This window comes from Pan paniscus, chromosome X, assembly GCF_029289425.2.
Source record: "Pan paniscus chromosome X, NHGRI_mPanPan1-v2.0_pri, whole genome shotgun sequence".
Taxonomy (NCBI): Eukaryota; Metazoa; Chordata; class Mammalia; order Primates; family Hominidae; genus Pan; species Pan paniscus.
In genome coordinates, this window is record NC_073272.2 from 71,969,327 (window position 1) to 71,982,993 (window position 13,667).

The window sequence follows — 13,667 nt, forward strand, 5'->3', positions numbered from 1 at the left end:
CTGAAGTTCCTGGCCAGTCTGTCTTCTTTCCTGCTTTCAGTGTCCTTTTATCATTGCTTATTGAATAATTTCTAGGGTATAGAGTTGCATTTGAAGGAGAGGAGCAGTCATTTTGTTCCAGAATCAGAAGCCCCTAGTGTAGTTTTAAATTACATTTCTTGTAGTGTGAGTGAGGTTGAGCATCTTTTGATAAGTTTTTAAATCATTTTAATTTCTTTTTCTCTATTTCATTTTCTGTGAACTGTTAATATCATTTGCCTATTTTCACATTGGGCTGGGGGTCTTTGATGTATTGATTTGTAAGAGTTGTTTTCGTATTCACTAGGAATTGCAGATATTTTCTCTTTTTATCTCAGTTTATCTTTTGACTTTGACTTTGACTTTGTTTATGGTATGATTTTTGCTTTGCAGGTTTTTTTGTTTGTTTGTTTATTTTTTTTTTGAGACAAAGTCTCACTCTGTTGCCCAGGCTGGAGTGCAGTGGCATGGTCATGACTCACTGCAGCCTCAACTTCCTAGGTCCAAGTGATCCTCTTGCCTCAGCCTCCCAAGTAGTTGGTACCACAGGTGTGCGCCACCATGCCCAGCAAATTTTAAATTTTTTGTAGAGACAGGATCTCCCTATGTTGCTTAGGTTGGCCTTGAACTCCCAGGCTCAAGCAATCCTTTCACCTTGGCCTCCCAAAGTGTTGGGATTACAGTTGTAAGCCACCATGCCTGGCCTATTTTTTTAAATGCAGTTAAATATATCAGCCTCTTCCATAGCTTCTGGGTTTTGTGTCATTCTTAGAATGGCCTCCCTATTTCAAAATTTTATTTTTAAAAATCTCCATTTTTGTCTTCTACTACTTTCATGATTTTAATTTTTATTTTTAAATCTTTGGCTTATCTGGAATTCATTTTGGTGTAAGTTTGGGTTAGTGTATCCAGTTGTCCCAAAGCGTTTATTGAGTAATCCATTATTTCCTCACTGCTTTGGAATGCTAATTCTTGTTTTTTTTTATTTTTAATTGTGGTTAAAACCACAACATAAAATTTACCATCTTAACCATTTTTGTGTACAATTTAGTAGTGTTAAGTATATTCACATTGCTGTGCAACAGATTTCTAGAACTCTTTCATCTTGCAGAACTGAAACTCTATACCCATTAAACAACAACTCTCCATTGAAATGTTACCATTTTATCATAAACTAATTTCCCATCTTCTTTATTCTTCCTGGACCACTGTCACAGCTTTCTAGAATCACCATAATTCCAATTTGTCATGCACACCATTGCCTGATTAATTTTCCTCATGCAAGCTCTGACCACAACTCTTCTTCATTTAAAACCTTCAGAGGCCCTCTCTGACACTGCAATTGAGATTAAACCCCCATTATACCCTTTCATTGTGCCCTGTACCTTTTCTTCCTATCACTTCTCATGATTTGTAATTTTAATTATCTGCATGATCACTTGACTACTGGCTATCTCCTTGCTAAACTTGAAGTTTCACGAGAGCAAGGACAATGTGCTTACCACATATTCCCAGTGCTTAGCATTGTTCCTGGCACAAAGTAGGTGCTCAGTCCTTATTTGTGGAGAGATTGTCCCTTACCTGTGGAATAAAGTATTAACAACTGCAGGATCTGATTTTACCCTACCTCCTCTCGGTCCTCTGCTCTTTGAGGAAGTCAAGCTGTGGGACTTCCTTGAGAGAGGCTTGGGTTTTCTAACATTTTGTTCTGGTTTACATCATGCCCTGATTTTATCTTTGTATTTGTGCTCCAATTGCCCCCTCATCCTGGAGGCCATGCCATCCACTCAAGCCCCCACCAGCATTGCTGCTTGATGGAAATACAGTTCATCTTTCAAGGCTATGGCTATCTCCACCACTGAGCTATGAGTTCCTGGAATGCAGGAACGGGGTTCTCTCTGGTTTGTCCCTAGGGAGGAGCACTGCTCCTGGGCTCTAGGAGGTGCTCTTGGCTACACATTTGTTCTGAGCAGCAAGCTCCTTGCGGGTAGGTAGTGTTCTTTACTTGTGTACATCTGGGTACCTTGCCTCCTAGCCCCCAGGGCCTATTCCAGGCCGGGATTTGGAGTTGGCTTCAGGAATCTTCTAGTAACCTAATGAATGACTGCGTCTGGTGTGAATATGACCTCTATGGCAAGGACTGAGACTTGCCTGCCTTTCCTCCACTGTGCCTTGTGGGTTCCCTTACTCCCTCTCCTTCTCTAGCAATAAAGTTACTGACCCAAGCCCTCCTCATCTGCCCCTGTGCAGGGCCTTGACTCTCCCTTCAGGATGTCCCATGCCTTTTCCCTCCAAGCTCTCTGGAGAGGAGGCTGCTCCGTTGGCCACATTTCTGGCCACTGGCACCAGGAGGCAGGGTTGCCATGCCAAAGTTCCTGCTCTCCCTCCCCATTCAGAAGCACCTTCTCTAGGTTTGATGGGTAATTTTGTATGTCAATTTGACTGGGCTAAGGACATTGATTGCTGATCAAACATTTCTGTGTGTGTCTGAGAGGGTGTTTCTAGAAGAGATGAGCATGTGAATGGGTAGACTGAGGACAGAAGATCACCCTCAGCAATGTGGGTAGGCATCATCTGATCTGTTGAGGGCCCAAGTAGAACAAAAAGACAGAATAAGGGTGAATTTGTTTCTGTCTAAGCTGGGACATCATTTTCTCCTGTCGTTGGACCTCTGTGCTCCTGTTTCTCAAGCTTCAGACTCAGACCAAGGCTTACACCATTACTATCCTCCACCTTTTCAGGCCTTCAGACTCCGATGAATTACACCACTGGCTTGCCTGGTTCTCCAGCTTGCAGACAGAAGACTGTGGGACTTCTCAGCCTCTATAATCTTGTGAGCCAACATATGTATATCTGTATATCTCTATCCTATTTGTTCTGTTTCTCTGTAGACTCTGGTTAATATACTAGAGATGCTCAGGCCATTCCCCACCATCACCTGCCTCCCAGCCACACTCCTGTCACTCCCATGATTCCAAAGCAGCCCATCCCCCTCCTGAAGGCACTGGCCCCTGGCTCAAGCTTCTCTCCACCCCAAGGGCTACTGCCATCCTGGGGGTCCCAGAGCTTATACTCATAGAGATTAGGGGTGGCAAGCTGGGGATCAGGCGTTGAATGCAGCCTGCTGACCTGTTTAGTTTGGCCAGAAGTGCGTTTTTTGAAGGCCCCAGCAGGGGAGGGACCCTGGGATCCTCTAGCCTTTCAGAGTTTGGCTGCATCCACATCCTGTCATTCTGCTTTAGCTGCCATGCCTGTGTCCACACTGCCCTTGTGTTGCTAGGAGCTGTGCAGATTCTGAGACCCTCCTTCACCTCCCTTCCTAGCTCCCCCAATCTTGCCCATGTGCAATAGATAGATAGGGCCGAAGAAGGATCCTATGACCTGGGAAGTCAGGTCCCTCCTTCCTCTCCCTTCCTAGCTCCCCCAATCCAGTTCCTGTGTTCTCCTCAGAGACCCAAGGCCCTCAAGCCTGCTCTGCTCTCCCCACCTTCTTCCAGCCTTCGTTTCTTCCTTTTCCGTTTTCCTACCCTTGCCTCATCAGCCCCCTCAAAACCCCATGTCTCCCTGTTCCCAGCGTTAGATGAATCTAACCATCTACCTTTATTGAAATCATCTTAAAAACAAGATGTTAAAAGTTGGTTAATTATTTGCTTCCCTACAAACCTCCAGAGATTCTTCCAGAGCCACAGGACTGGTGGCACTAAGGCGAAGGCTTGTTTCCAGAAGGCCCTATGGACTCTGCCTTTTGTGAACTTCTCCAACCTCATCTCCTCCCGTCCCCTCTCCCAGCCCTGTGACATAGCCTGCATGCTGAACTCCTGGTTTTCAGCCACTGTCACCCCTCTCATGCACCTGTGCCTGTTTAACAGCTGTTCCCCTCACTCATTCTTCCCTTGGCTGATTCAAGTCTTATTTCGAAAGCCAAAACTTTCTTCGGGTGGATCTACCTTTATGTAAGGACAGAGAGCAAGGCCAGCAAGGATGCACCACAAACAGATAAACAGTTGCTACCTCCGTGGAGAACCGGAGGCGATCAGGATTGAGGGGGAGATTTGGTCAAAGGGTACTTTAGCCTTATCTGCAAAGCTTCTACTTTTTACAAGGAGATTGGATAATGGATTTATTGCTTGTGAAATATGAAAACAAATAAAGCAGTTCAATACAAGGAGCCTTCCCCAGACTTCCCAGGCAGATGGAGCTGTTTCCTTTTCTGGGATTGAATAGCACCTTCCCCCTCTGTTCTAGGAAATGCTGTTTTATTATAATTTGTTTGTGCCTGTCTTTCTCCTTCTGAGATGAGGAACTCCCTCAAAGGTAAACTTCATCTAATTCATGCTCCCAATGTCTAGCAAAGTGCCTGGCCCAGAGCAGGTGCTCAGGGAGTGCTGAATCCAATCAACGCCCCTGCTAGCACACTCTTTTGAAAGTGCTTGCTAGGGGGCAGGCCTGATGCTAGTCCTGAGAGGCTGATTAGAGTCGTTTTCAGCATTCAAGGAAGAAGGCTGTCTGGGAGTCCGAAACATGGACAGAGTGTCCAGGACATTGGGTTGTATCAACATGAGGACAAGGCTTTATCAGTGTATCACAAGGCCAGGATCCAGTGCAGTGCCACTGCCTTGCCACTTGGCATGCTTCTGAAGCCACTGCTTCCTCAGCAGTTAATTGAAAGGCAAGGGATAGATCGCCAAATGTTGAACTTGTCAAGCCTAGTTCTGATCTGTATCTCTAAGATGGAGAGGCCAGCTCAAACAGGGTGGGCCAGGAAGGTAGGAGTTAGGGACACTCAAGACCAGCTCAGAGTGTCCCAGGCTGGGAGGACTGAGCAGCTATGTGAGGAACCTGGAGAAGGCACCTCAAACCCCAGTTTAATGATGGGAGTCTGTTGCTTTTGCAATTTTCCAGAGAAATCTGAGCTCCCAGGTCACAGGATCCTTCTTCAGCCCTATCTATCTATTGCACATGGGCAAGAGGGCAAAGGAAAGGCCTTAATGGGTCAGTTGGATTGGGGCTAGAGAGTGGGTGGGGGTGGCTTTTACAGTTGGTGAAGTGTGTGCCACGTGGCCAGGGATGTGCCTTTAGACTTGGATGTGCATGTAGCAAGGAGGCTGCACAAAGGTCTGATCAGTCTCTCTTCCAAGAAAGCCCCCAACCAGCCCCTGTATGCCATGGTGTTCCTGGAGTCTTAGGGCAATGAGACCAGGTACTCCTGAGGAGATAGCCACAGTGGTGCTGGCAGCAGGAATTCAGTGAACAGCCCCCTTCACCCTCCCTTCTCCTTCCATCCCATCCAGCTCCTTCCCAGCTAGCCACTCACAACCCCGCCATGGGCCTCAGAATTGCTAAAGGGACATCAGACCATACTACACATCATTAGATCTCAATGAAGAACACCTCTAGTTGGCCCGTCTCTTTGTAAGTAACTTTATTTTTATTTACAACAGAATTGGTGGCTTTATTCCTCCATCTTTAGGGACACTTGGCATTAGCAGCTAGATGGAAAGTCCGCAGTGAAGTCAAACTCATTCTGCCCCAGCCACAGCTCCGGAAGCTCATTGGCTCGGTCCAACCCCAGTTCCACCACCAGCGACATCAGCACTTCCTCATCCACTGGGTCCGAATCGATGATAGCAGGGCTCTGGGCACCAGCAGAAGGAGAGAGTGATTCTGCCCCTCCCGCCTGGGCCCCAAAGTCCCAGTTTTGCAGGGGCCCTGCCTCCCCGGGTTGGCCTGGAGTGGCAGCAGCCATCCCCTGATACTGGCTATTAAGTTTCTGCAGCTGCATACTAGCCAGCAAGTGAGGGGCGGGGTGCAGGTTGAAGGATGGGGGTTTAGTGGGAGGGGTGGTGGTAGGAGAACCTATTGGAGATCCCGAGGAACTAGTGGGAGCCCCACTGGCCTTGGTTCCATTTGAGGCTACCCCAGGGTAGTGCAGAATGGCCACTGCTTTGCGATCTTTCACCGCAAGGTTGGAGTAGGCCACGGAGCTCATCTCTTGGTTGGCATCCTAGAAGACAGAGAAAAGCACACCATAGTAACCCTGCTCCTGGCTTGTCCTTCACCATTCAGCAGATTTAGAAGGTTCCTACCTGCACTTCATTTGGGACTAGAGGTGGAGAGGTAGCAAGACGACCCCCTTGAAAATTAGGCTCCCACCTCAAGCATCCTTTTGCTGCCATGGCTCTGAGCACTGAGGCCAGAGCCCAGTTACAGTGCTGGAGCACCTGCCATCCTAAGTGGGTTCACTGCTTTCAGCTCCTTCCCCATAGCCTCCACCTCACCATCCTAAAAAGGGCACCTCCTGTCCCTCTTCTCAGCCTCACTTTAGTCTCTTCAACAGAGTGGTTTTGCTCCTACTCAATTTCTCTGCTCCCTTCCCTGCCATCTTTCAACACCCCTAGTGGGTTCAATCTGACCACAATTTAGGCAGAAGCTGTTCTCATTCTCCCCAGAGATAGTCCTGTTGTCTCCTCTCTGCTCAAGGACACTGGGTAATGCACCTAGGAGGGCCTGGCCCATGACCCCGGAAAATTTGTCTTTCCCTGCCTCATCTGTAAAATGGCAAAAATTACCTCCTTCGCAGGTGAGGTGCCACCCTTGACATCAAGTGCAGGCCTCGACGTTGTTGGCATTTCAGAGCCTTGGCAGAAGTTGGATAAATTGGCGGGAAGTGATGCTGCCAGCTGGAGCTGTTGTGCTGCAAGTGAGGAAGAAGCAGTGGTAAGGGCAAAAGGCTTCACTGACCAACAAAGCACTAGCAAAGCCCGAAGCAGGGCAATGCCACGCAGCTATGAGGCAAGGATGGTGACTGAGTTAGAATCAAGACCAGAGATCACCCGAGCACAGGGAGGAGATCAAGCTGGAACTTTTGCCTGAGGCAGGAAAGGTGCTTGATTTGGCCAGGTACTGCCCAGGCAGCCACCTACCCATATCACCAAGATGGGACATACTGCTTCCTCATGCAAGTGACTTCACAGTCCCAAGGTGTATGTGTGGGGGTGAGGGTGGCACTGTTCCTGGTTCAGAGGACAGGAATGTCCCTGAGTAAGCAACATATTGTCTCAATGGGCTACTAGCATCCAGGCTGGAGAGTTGGGGCCTCCACTGGGACTGGGAGAATGTGAGAAGAAGTCAGGGCAAGGAAGACCTAGAAAGCTAGAGGCTGCAGCACAGGGAAATAACAAGTCTCTAGCGCAAATGTCATGGAGCTCCAAAGCATGACCTTGGGCATGCCTGTGAGAAGCCAGGCTGATTAGGGTGGTCTGGGGGTTCTGAGGCAGCTGGAGCCAGAGAAGCTAGGAATGTGTCACTTTCCTCCATGTCTCAAGCCCCCTCCAAGACAGCCCCAGCATTGGGCTTTCCTAGGATGCCTACCCCAGAAACCTGAGTCCAGCCATTCCCATCTATAGTGACAAGTGAGGCACAGAGATTCAATGCCTTTTTAGTCAGGTAGCAGCGGTTCTGGGAGCAGAATCTAGCACCCCTATGGCCACATGCCTCACCTGACCACTGGCTAAGTCATCATACCTAGCTGGATTCAAAAGGCTTCCAAAGAAGTGATTCCCTGGCTCAAGTGCCAAAGGATAAGGGAATGAAGGCAAAAGAATACCTCCAAACCAGAAAATAAACAAACCTCTGAAAATCTCAACTTATTTTCCTGGAGGCCTGTTTACAAAGAAGAAAAAAATGTCCCATAGCTAGGCACAGTAGCACCCTCCTGTAGTCTCAGCTACTCAGGAAGCTGAGGTGGGAGGATCACCTGAGCCCTGGAGTTTGATACCAGGCTGGGCAACATAGCGGGACCCTATCTCTTTAAAAAAAAAAGCCCCATATATTCTAGCTTTCATGATCAATTAGAGATGTAGAATTTCATATTTATAAATACCTCTTGGTCCAAAGAATCTTGAGGACCTTAAAAAGAGTCTCTAATCTTTCCAAGGAGGCTAGAATTCTCCATGACACTCTCCACTCCGCAGCGGTCATTAAGAATCTGCTCAGACACTTCTAGAAAGTGGCCACTTACTACCTCTCTGTATCATCTTTGCATTGCTTACTTGGGTGGATGGGGGTAGGGGAGGGAAAAAATAGAGAAAGGGGTAAACATTTTTTTAAAAACATGAGGAAAAAATATCAGCTGTTGGGTCCCGCATCATTGCTTGATTGAAGCCCTGCTCCTTCTCTGAGGCAACCGTAGAAAAATATTTCAAAAGCAAGTGATCACCAGACAAGAAGTCTAACACATGTCGTCTTCAAGAGCCCTAGCACAATCAGTATCAGACAATTTTCCTGTCCTAAGAAAAATGTCTGGGGGCCCTGTCCACCTTTTCCTGTTCCTATCCAGCCTTCCCTCTCCTTTTTGCCGCTTGGTACCCGAATGTACAAAACGAAGAAAAAACAACAGGAGCAGCAGCAACAACAGCAAAACCAAAAGAGAAACATTAGAAAAATCAAAAGAGAGAACGAGCAAAAAAACTCTCTCTATTCTGATACCAGTTCGTGGGGGAAGACCATTTTACCGCGCCTCCCTCTTCAATCTGGGAGCTCCCCCAGAAGAGGCCCTATGTCCATTCAGATCTTCTGCCTTCCATTACTGACCCACCACCCACCCTGACCCCAGCCTGGGTCTGCGCTCAATAGGCGCTCAGTAAGTGTTGTTGAATGCGTCTGAAGAAGCAATCGTATTTCCATCGGCATCCCTGGCTCTGCTTCCCCGGCTTTCTGCCCTCCTCCACCACCCTCTAGCCCGTTCGTGGGCAAAACTTGGCAATGCGGAAACGTCCCAGCCCGCTCTCCAAGCCGCGAGCTGACCACTGCGAAACGGCTGCGACAGGCGGCTGGGAAACCTAGAGCAACAAGTGCCTCCTCGCCGGCTGATGCCTGGCGGCCCCCCGGCCACCAGTTCCCAGTCCCGCTGCCCGCTCTTCGCTTCAGGCCTTCCCTTGGGCGAGCAGCCCCCTCCCGCCTAGACAGGGGTGGGAAGGGGAGAGGGAAAAGAGAAGGGAGAGGCAGGTGGGGGCCTCATCTTTAACCTGTTGGGGGACCAAAAGTTAAAATGGCACCAACCGGATGGTTCCATCTCGATTGCTATTTTCTCACTCAGAAGGAGAAATTTAAAAATCCAAACAGCACTGCGGCTTGGCTTGGACGCGCTCTAACCAGACCAGTCAGTTTCGCCACCTGAAAACTAAAGGCCCGTTGTTTGCGGACAGCTCGGCTGCCCTCCTCGCCGCATCCCAGATGGAGCCGCGGAACCGGGGGCGGCCGGGAGCATCCCTTGCACGGCGGGCGCGTGCACCCAGGCCACCGAGGCCCTGAGCGTCCGTTCCCGCAAGTGCTGTATCAGGAACTGATCTTAGAGACAGGATGGACAGGCAGGAAGGGGCACGGGGTGTCGGCCTCCGCGGCGAGTCCGCACTCCGGCGCCGGCTGCTGCCACTCCCGCGCCTGATCAACACTTACTGAGCGCCCGCTGAGCATCCGACGCGGCAGCAGGCTGAGCCTACCCCCTAGCCAAGCCGCCTGCGGTCAGTGCTAAAACCTCGCTAGGAGAAGAGTGAGAGAGGCTCGGAGAGGTGCGGTAACTTGCCCAAGGTCACAGCGCTAGAAAGTGGCGGAGCCGGGATTCGCAGCCAGGTCTCTCTGACTCCAAGTCCGGTGCTCTGCGAAGCAGGGACTCGGCGCGCGGCTCGCCAGCCCGCGTTTATAGGGAGAGGGGTGTGCGCGTGGGTGTGTGTGTGTGGGCGTGTGTCGGGGGAGGGGAGGGCTGAGGTCGACTGGGCAGTAGAGGCAAGTTGCCCAAATTCGCTAACTTCCATCCCGCAATTCCGCTGAACTCGGCCCGAAAAGCCCCCTCTTGCCTCAATTCCCCGAAGTAAATCTGAGCTTTGTGCAGCTCCGGAGCCAGAGCGTCCAGATGCGGTCCGGGAGATTAGCAAAGTCGGTGGAAGCCAAGCTGGAGAAAGCGCGGGCGCAGGGAGAAAAGGTGCTGCCGTCTCCCCGGGAGAAGCGGGCACCCGGCCCCGCTGGCCGGCAGGGGGGCGCGCTGGCGAGCGAACCCGAGCGCTGGCGGGCGGGCGGGCGGCCCCTCGCCCCCAGCAGAGCGCTTTCCAACAGAAAGCAAGTCTCCCCAGAACCCTCCGGCCCGCCTGGCGGCCGCCCACTCCCCTACCCGCTCCACGGGAGTCCTCGGCCCCGCCGCCCAGCCCGGCGCCCAGCCCGGCGGCCCGGCTTACCTCTGAGAAGCCGCCTGCCCTGGAGAGAGGGAAGCGCGGAGCTCGGTGAGCCGCAAGAGAGGCGGCGGAGCCCCCAGCCCCTGGCACGCACGCCGCCGCCACCGCTACCGCGAACCGGTCGCGCTCAGCGCCCGCGGCCGCGCCGTTGGCCACCCGACCCCGGGGCGCCTGGGAAAAGCCCGCACCACGCCGCGCCGCCGCTGCACCGCACAGTGCCGCGCCAAGCAGCCCCTGACCCAGCTGGTGCCCTCCCGCCCGCCCGCAGCTTCGGCGCCGGACTCCGGGGCGGTGGCGGTGGCGGCCACCGCGCTCCCTTCCCGGCGCTGGGGACCCGGCTCTCAAGCCCCCATTGCCGCCCGGAGAGCCCTGACGCACACGCACACGGCAGCAGACTGGCCTCGGCTAGGAATCCCAGGAAGGACAGACCCTTTTTTTCCCTTTTTTTTTCTCCCCTCAATTTCCACGTCTTTATAACCGGCTTAGGGCATTATTAGCACATGTCCTGGCTCGTGGGCGAGTTGGTGGCAAAATCTGAACTGGATACTCACGGAGGGCCCGCGCGGGTGCTGTGCCGTCCGCTGCTCTCTTCCTCCTCACCGAGAACTGCCCCTCGCCGGCGGACTACAAGAGGGCAGCCGGGCAGAGCGAGCTTCCTCTCGGCAGCTCAGCGGTGCCCCTTCTGCAGCTGTGCCGCCGGGCACATTTTTATAGCAGCGGCTGGCGTCTGTGGCCCTTTAAAGGCGCTCGAGCTGGTGCAGTCACCGCGGATCGTGTGAAAGCAAAGGGCCGGCTGGGGAACGGAGTCCACGCGGCCACGCGAGTCCGGCAGCCCTGTGGACCGGCCAAGGCTCCCGGGGTGGGGCTGGCGAGTCCGGGCTATGGGCAGCCCTCGCCCGGAGCCCTGGCCAGTGCCCGGCTTCTAAAGCTGTCGGGGGCCAGGGCCCGGGACACCGGCTCTCCCCACCGCCCTGCGTGGGCTTGCCCAATAAATTCCACTTAGTAATTTCACTGAGGCAAAGGAGAGCCGTTAGTGTCTGTTTTCTGACCTAAATCTAGTCGGGGGCCAAAACGGGCTTCAGGGGTTTTGGGAGAGAGCTGTGGGCTCAAGGAGTGACCTGGAAGAGAGGGGCGCACACGAGACGGGGGAATGGTCATTAGTTTTCTGCAGGGCTGTCTTGGAGCCTGTCTGCCTTTTGGGGGGCTGTACTATTTCATTCGTTGAAGAGCTGAGGCTGGGGGCTCCCTTTCCTCTTAAAGTCGCCAGATTCTGGGCAGAGTCGCATGGAGGGCCTATATGGCAGCGGTGGCTCTTCTAGAAGTTCTGAGCTGGGGTTGGGTTCGAGGGTTTCTGTTCTGTGGTCATCCAGGGCAGGAGGCTGGCAGGATGCGACCCGGAGAAATGCTACTCTCCCGGACCGTGGGGCCAGGTACAGCTCACTAGGCTCGCCGAAAAGCCAACAGTAGGCAACGGGGTACGAAGAGCTTGCCCCAGGGTTCGCGGAGATTCCTCCTGCCTTCCCACGATGTCAGGTTGTTTTATTGTAACTACATAATCATTCCCGTCTAGCAAGAATAACGTTTTGCATTTGGAGTTCGTCTTTCTTAGGTAGAGATGTTGTCTTACAAATCCTTACTGGAAAGAGGTCTGGGTCTTCTCCTTCACCTCAATTCGGATTCTTTGTGGCCAAGAAATTCCCACCTTACCACTTACAGGGAGGCCATCGGGATTACCCCTCTGTCACCCCCACCCCCCGCCCCGGCCCCGCCGCTCTTTTTTTGCTGCCTTTCAGCAACAGCTACTCAGTTTACACTGTTTATAAAACATACTCTTTAAGAAAAGGTCCTGATGTTAAAAAAGGGGGGAGGGAATGTCACGAAGTCATTTTCACTATGTATGTGTTCTGTCTTCTTAATTGGATTTGAAGACCTGAAGTTCTCTTTTTCTTTTCTTTTTCTTTTTTTAGTAGCCCCAAGTGCCCTGCATTTGCTCTTCTAACAAAGTTCTGTTTGTTGACGGACTGACCGGCTTACTGACACAAAGATGGGAAGCAAATGGAGAGACGGATCAAGGCCCTTCCTCGGCATCTGGAGGAAGCTTGGGCGAGTGCCTTGGTCGCCAGGTAAACCCATTCTCCAGCCCTCAAGGCTGCCTTGCACAGCTCCAGTCTTTTCACCTACCCTGTCCCAACACAAACCCCGGTAGCATCCACACCCCACACATCTTCGCTGCACTTTCTCACTTTGCTTGCCAGATTGTGGGCCCTGCCTAGTCTCCCTCTGATAAAAGGCGGGATCTGTCGGCACCCTAAAGCCTTACTGCAAACCGCGTGTGAAATACACCCTCAAGTTCTCTTGGTGTTTGCCTGGGATGAAAAAAAATGTTTCTGCGAAAACTAAGTGGTGGAGAATGAGCGACTCTAGGCTTTCGAATTGCATGTTACTAATTTGAACCCCTGACCCACCCTCCCCGTCAGCCCCGGCTTGGCTCGGGAGCAGGTCTGGCAACAGCGGCAGCTTCTCCGCTGCAGGCTCCGGATCCGGGAGGTGTGGATCCGCCCTCCATCTATTGGATGGCTCCCAGGCCAATTGTTAGAAAGAGGCATATGTTCATCTCGGCTTCTGGAGTGTCTCCGGAGCAGTTGCTCAACAGCCAGCCCCCTCCCCCATCCGGACCATTGAAGGGCAGAAAAAGGAGCGCCCTCCACCACATTTCTCTGTGCCCACATGCCAGAAAGGGTCTCCCCCCTGGTGACTTCCTGTCATCTCCACTGCTTACCTCCTGGGGAGCAGGAACGAGAGGGGCTTCAAGCACTCAGCTTTGAAGCACAAAAGCCACCCCTTTCCTTTTTGGGGACATGGGAGAGGAGGTTAGTTGCAGAGGCTGAGAGGGAGCAAAGGAGACATTTGCATTTCTCGGCAAAAATGCTCTGATCACTGACTTCCCCGTTGGCTCCAGCAGAGCTCAGAGCTCTCCGCTGAACTCTTATCTCCAACTTGGCAACTAGACCGCGAGCTTGCGAAGCAAGGAGAGGACAGGGATGGTCACCTACCGAGAACCTCTGTGCGCCAGCGCTGGGCCTGGCATGTTCCCCATCCATCATCTCATTTAATTCCCAGGACAGCCCTTTGAGGTAGGGTTTACCAAAGGTGAAACAGAGCCTCGGGGAATTGCCCAAGTTCACATAGCCACGTGGCTGAGTGTTTGAATCTGGGTCAGGCTGGCTGCAAAGTTTTTACCCTCAGCCCTAATCCCCGCTGCCTAGGAGGGTAAGGAGGCTGTCTAGAGTGCAGGTTCAGGGGTCAGTAGGCCTGGGTTTAAATTCCTACTTTGCCATTTGTTAGCGGTGAAGTCTTAGGCCAATGGCTTCATGCTTTGGTCTTCAATCTTCCCATCTGTTAAATGGGGATAACAATGGTACC

The 13,667-nt window shown here is 52.1% G+C and overlaps 1 protein-coding gene across 5 annotated transcripts; it reads right to left on the minus strand.

Moving 5' to 3' along the window:
• Positions 1 to 5,417: 5,417 nt before the first annotated feature.
• CITED1 (Cbp/p300 interacting transactivator with Glu/Asp rich carboxy-terminal domain 1) lies at positions 5,418 to 11,028 on the minus strand. Of its 5 annotated transcripts, none has more exons than XM_034950038.3 (4): positions 10,248 to 10,755; positions 9,079 to 9,199; positions 6,588 to 6,712; positions 5,418 to 6,022 (listed from the first exon to the last, which is right to left on the minus strand). In XM_034950038.3, exons 2-4 carry the CDS (start codon positions 9,089 to 9,091, stop codon positions 5,501 to 5,503), a joined length of 660 nt encoding a protein of 219 aa, XP_034805929.1. In that variant the 5' UTR covers positions 9,092 to 9,199; positions 10,248 to 10,755; the 3' UTR covers positions 5,418 to 5,500. The 5 variants fall into 5 exon arrangements, with proteins under 5 accessions (XP_034805929.1, XP_063457975.1, XP_008967440.1 ...); XM_063601905.1 differs by lacking the exon at positions 10,248 to 10,755 and adding an exon at positions 9,602 to 9,689; XM_008969192.4 differs by lacking the exons at positions 9,079 to 9,199; positions 10,248 to 10,755 and adding an exon at positions 10,796 to 11,028.
• Between the last annotated feature and the right edge of the window lie 2,639 nt (positions 11,029 to 13,667).

Bases quoted from the DNA above. Each gene is read 5' to 3' on its own strand.
- CITED1 (XM_034950038.3), bottom strand. The intron at 6,023-6,587 runs GTAATTTTTGCC...TCTGTCTTCTAG, and splicing joins GCACCTCACCTGCGAAGGAG to GATGCCAACCAAGAGATGAG.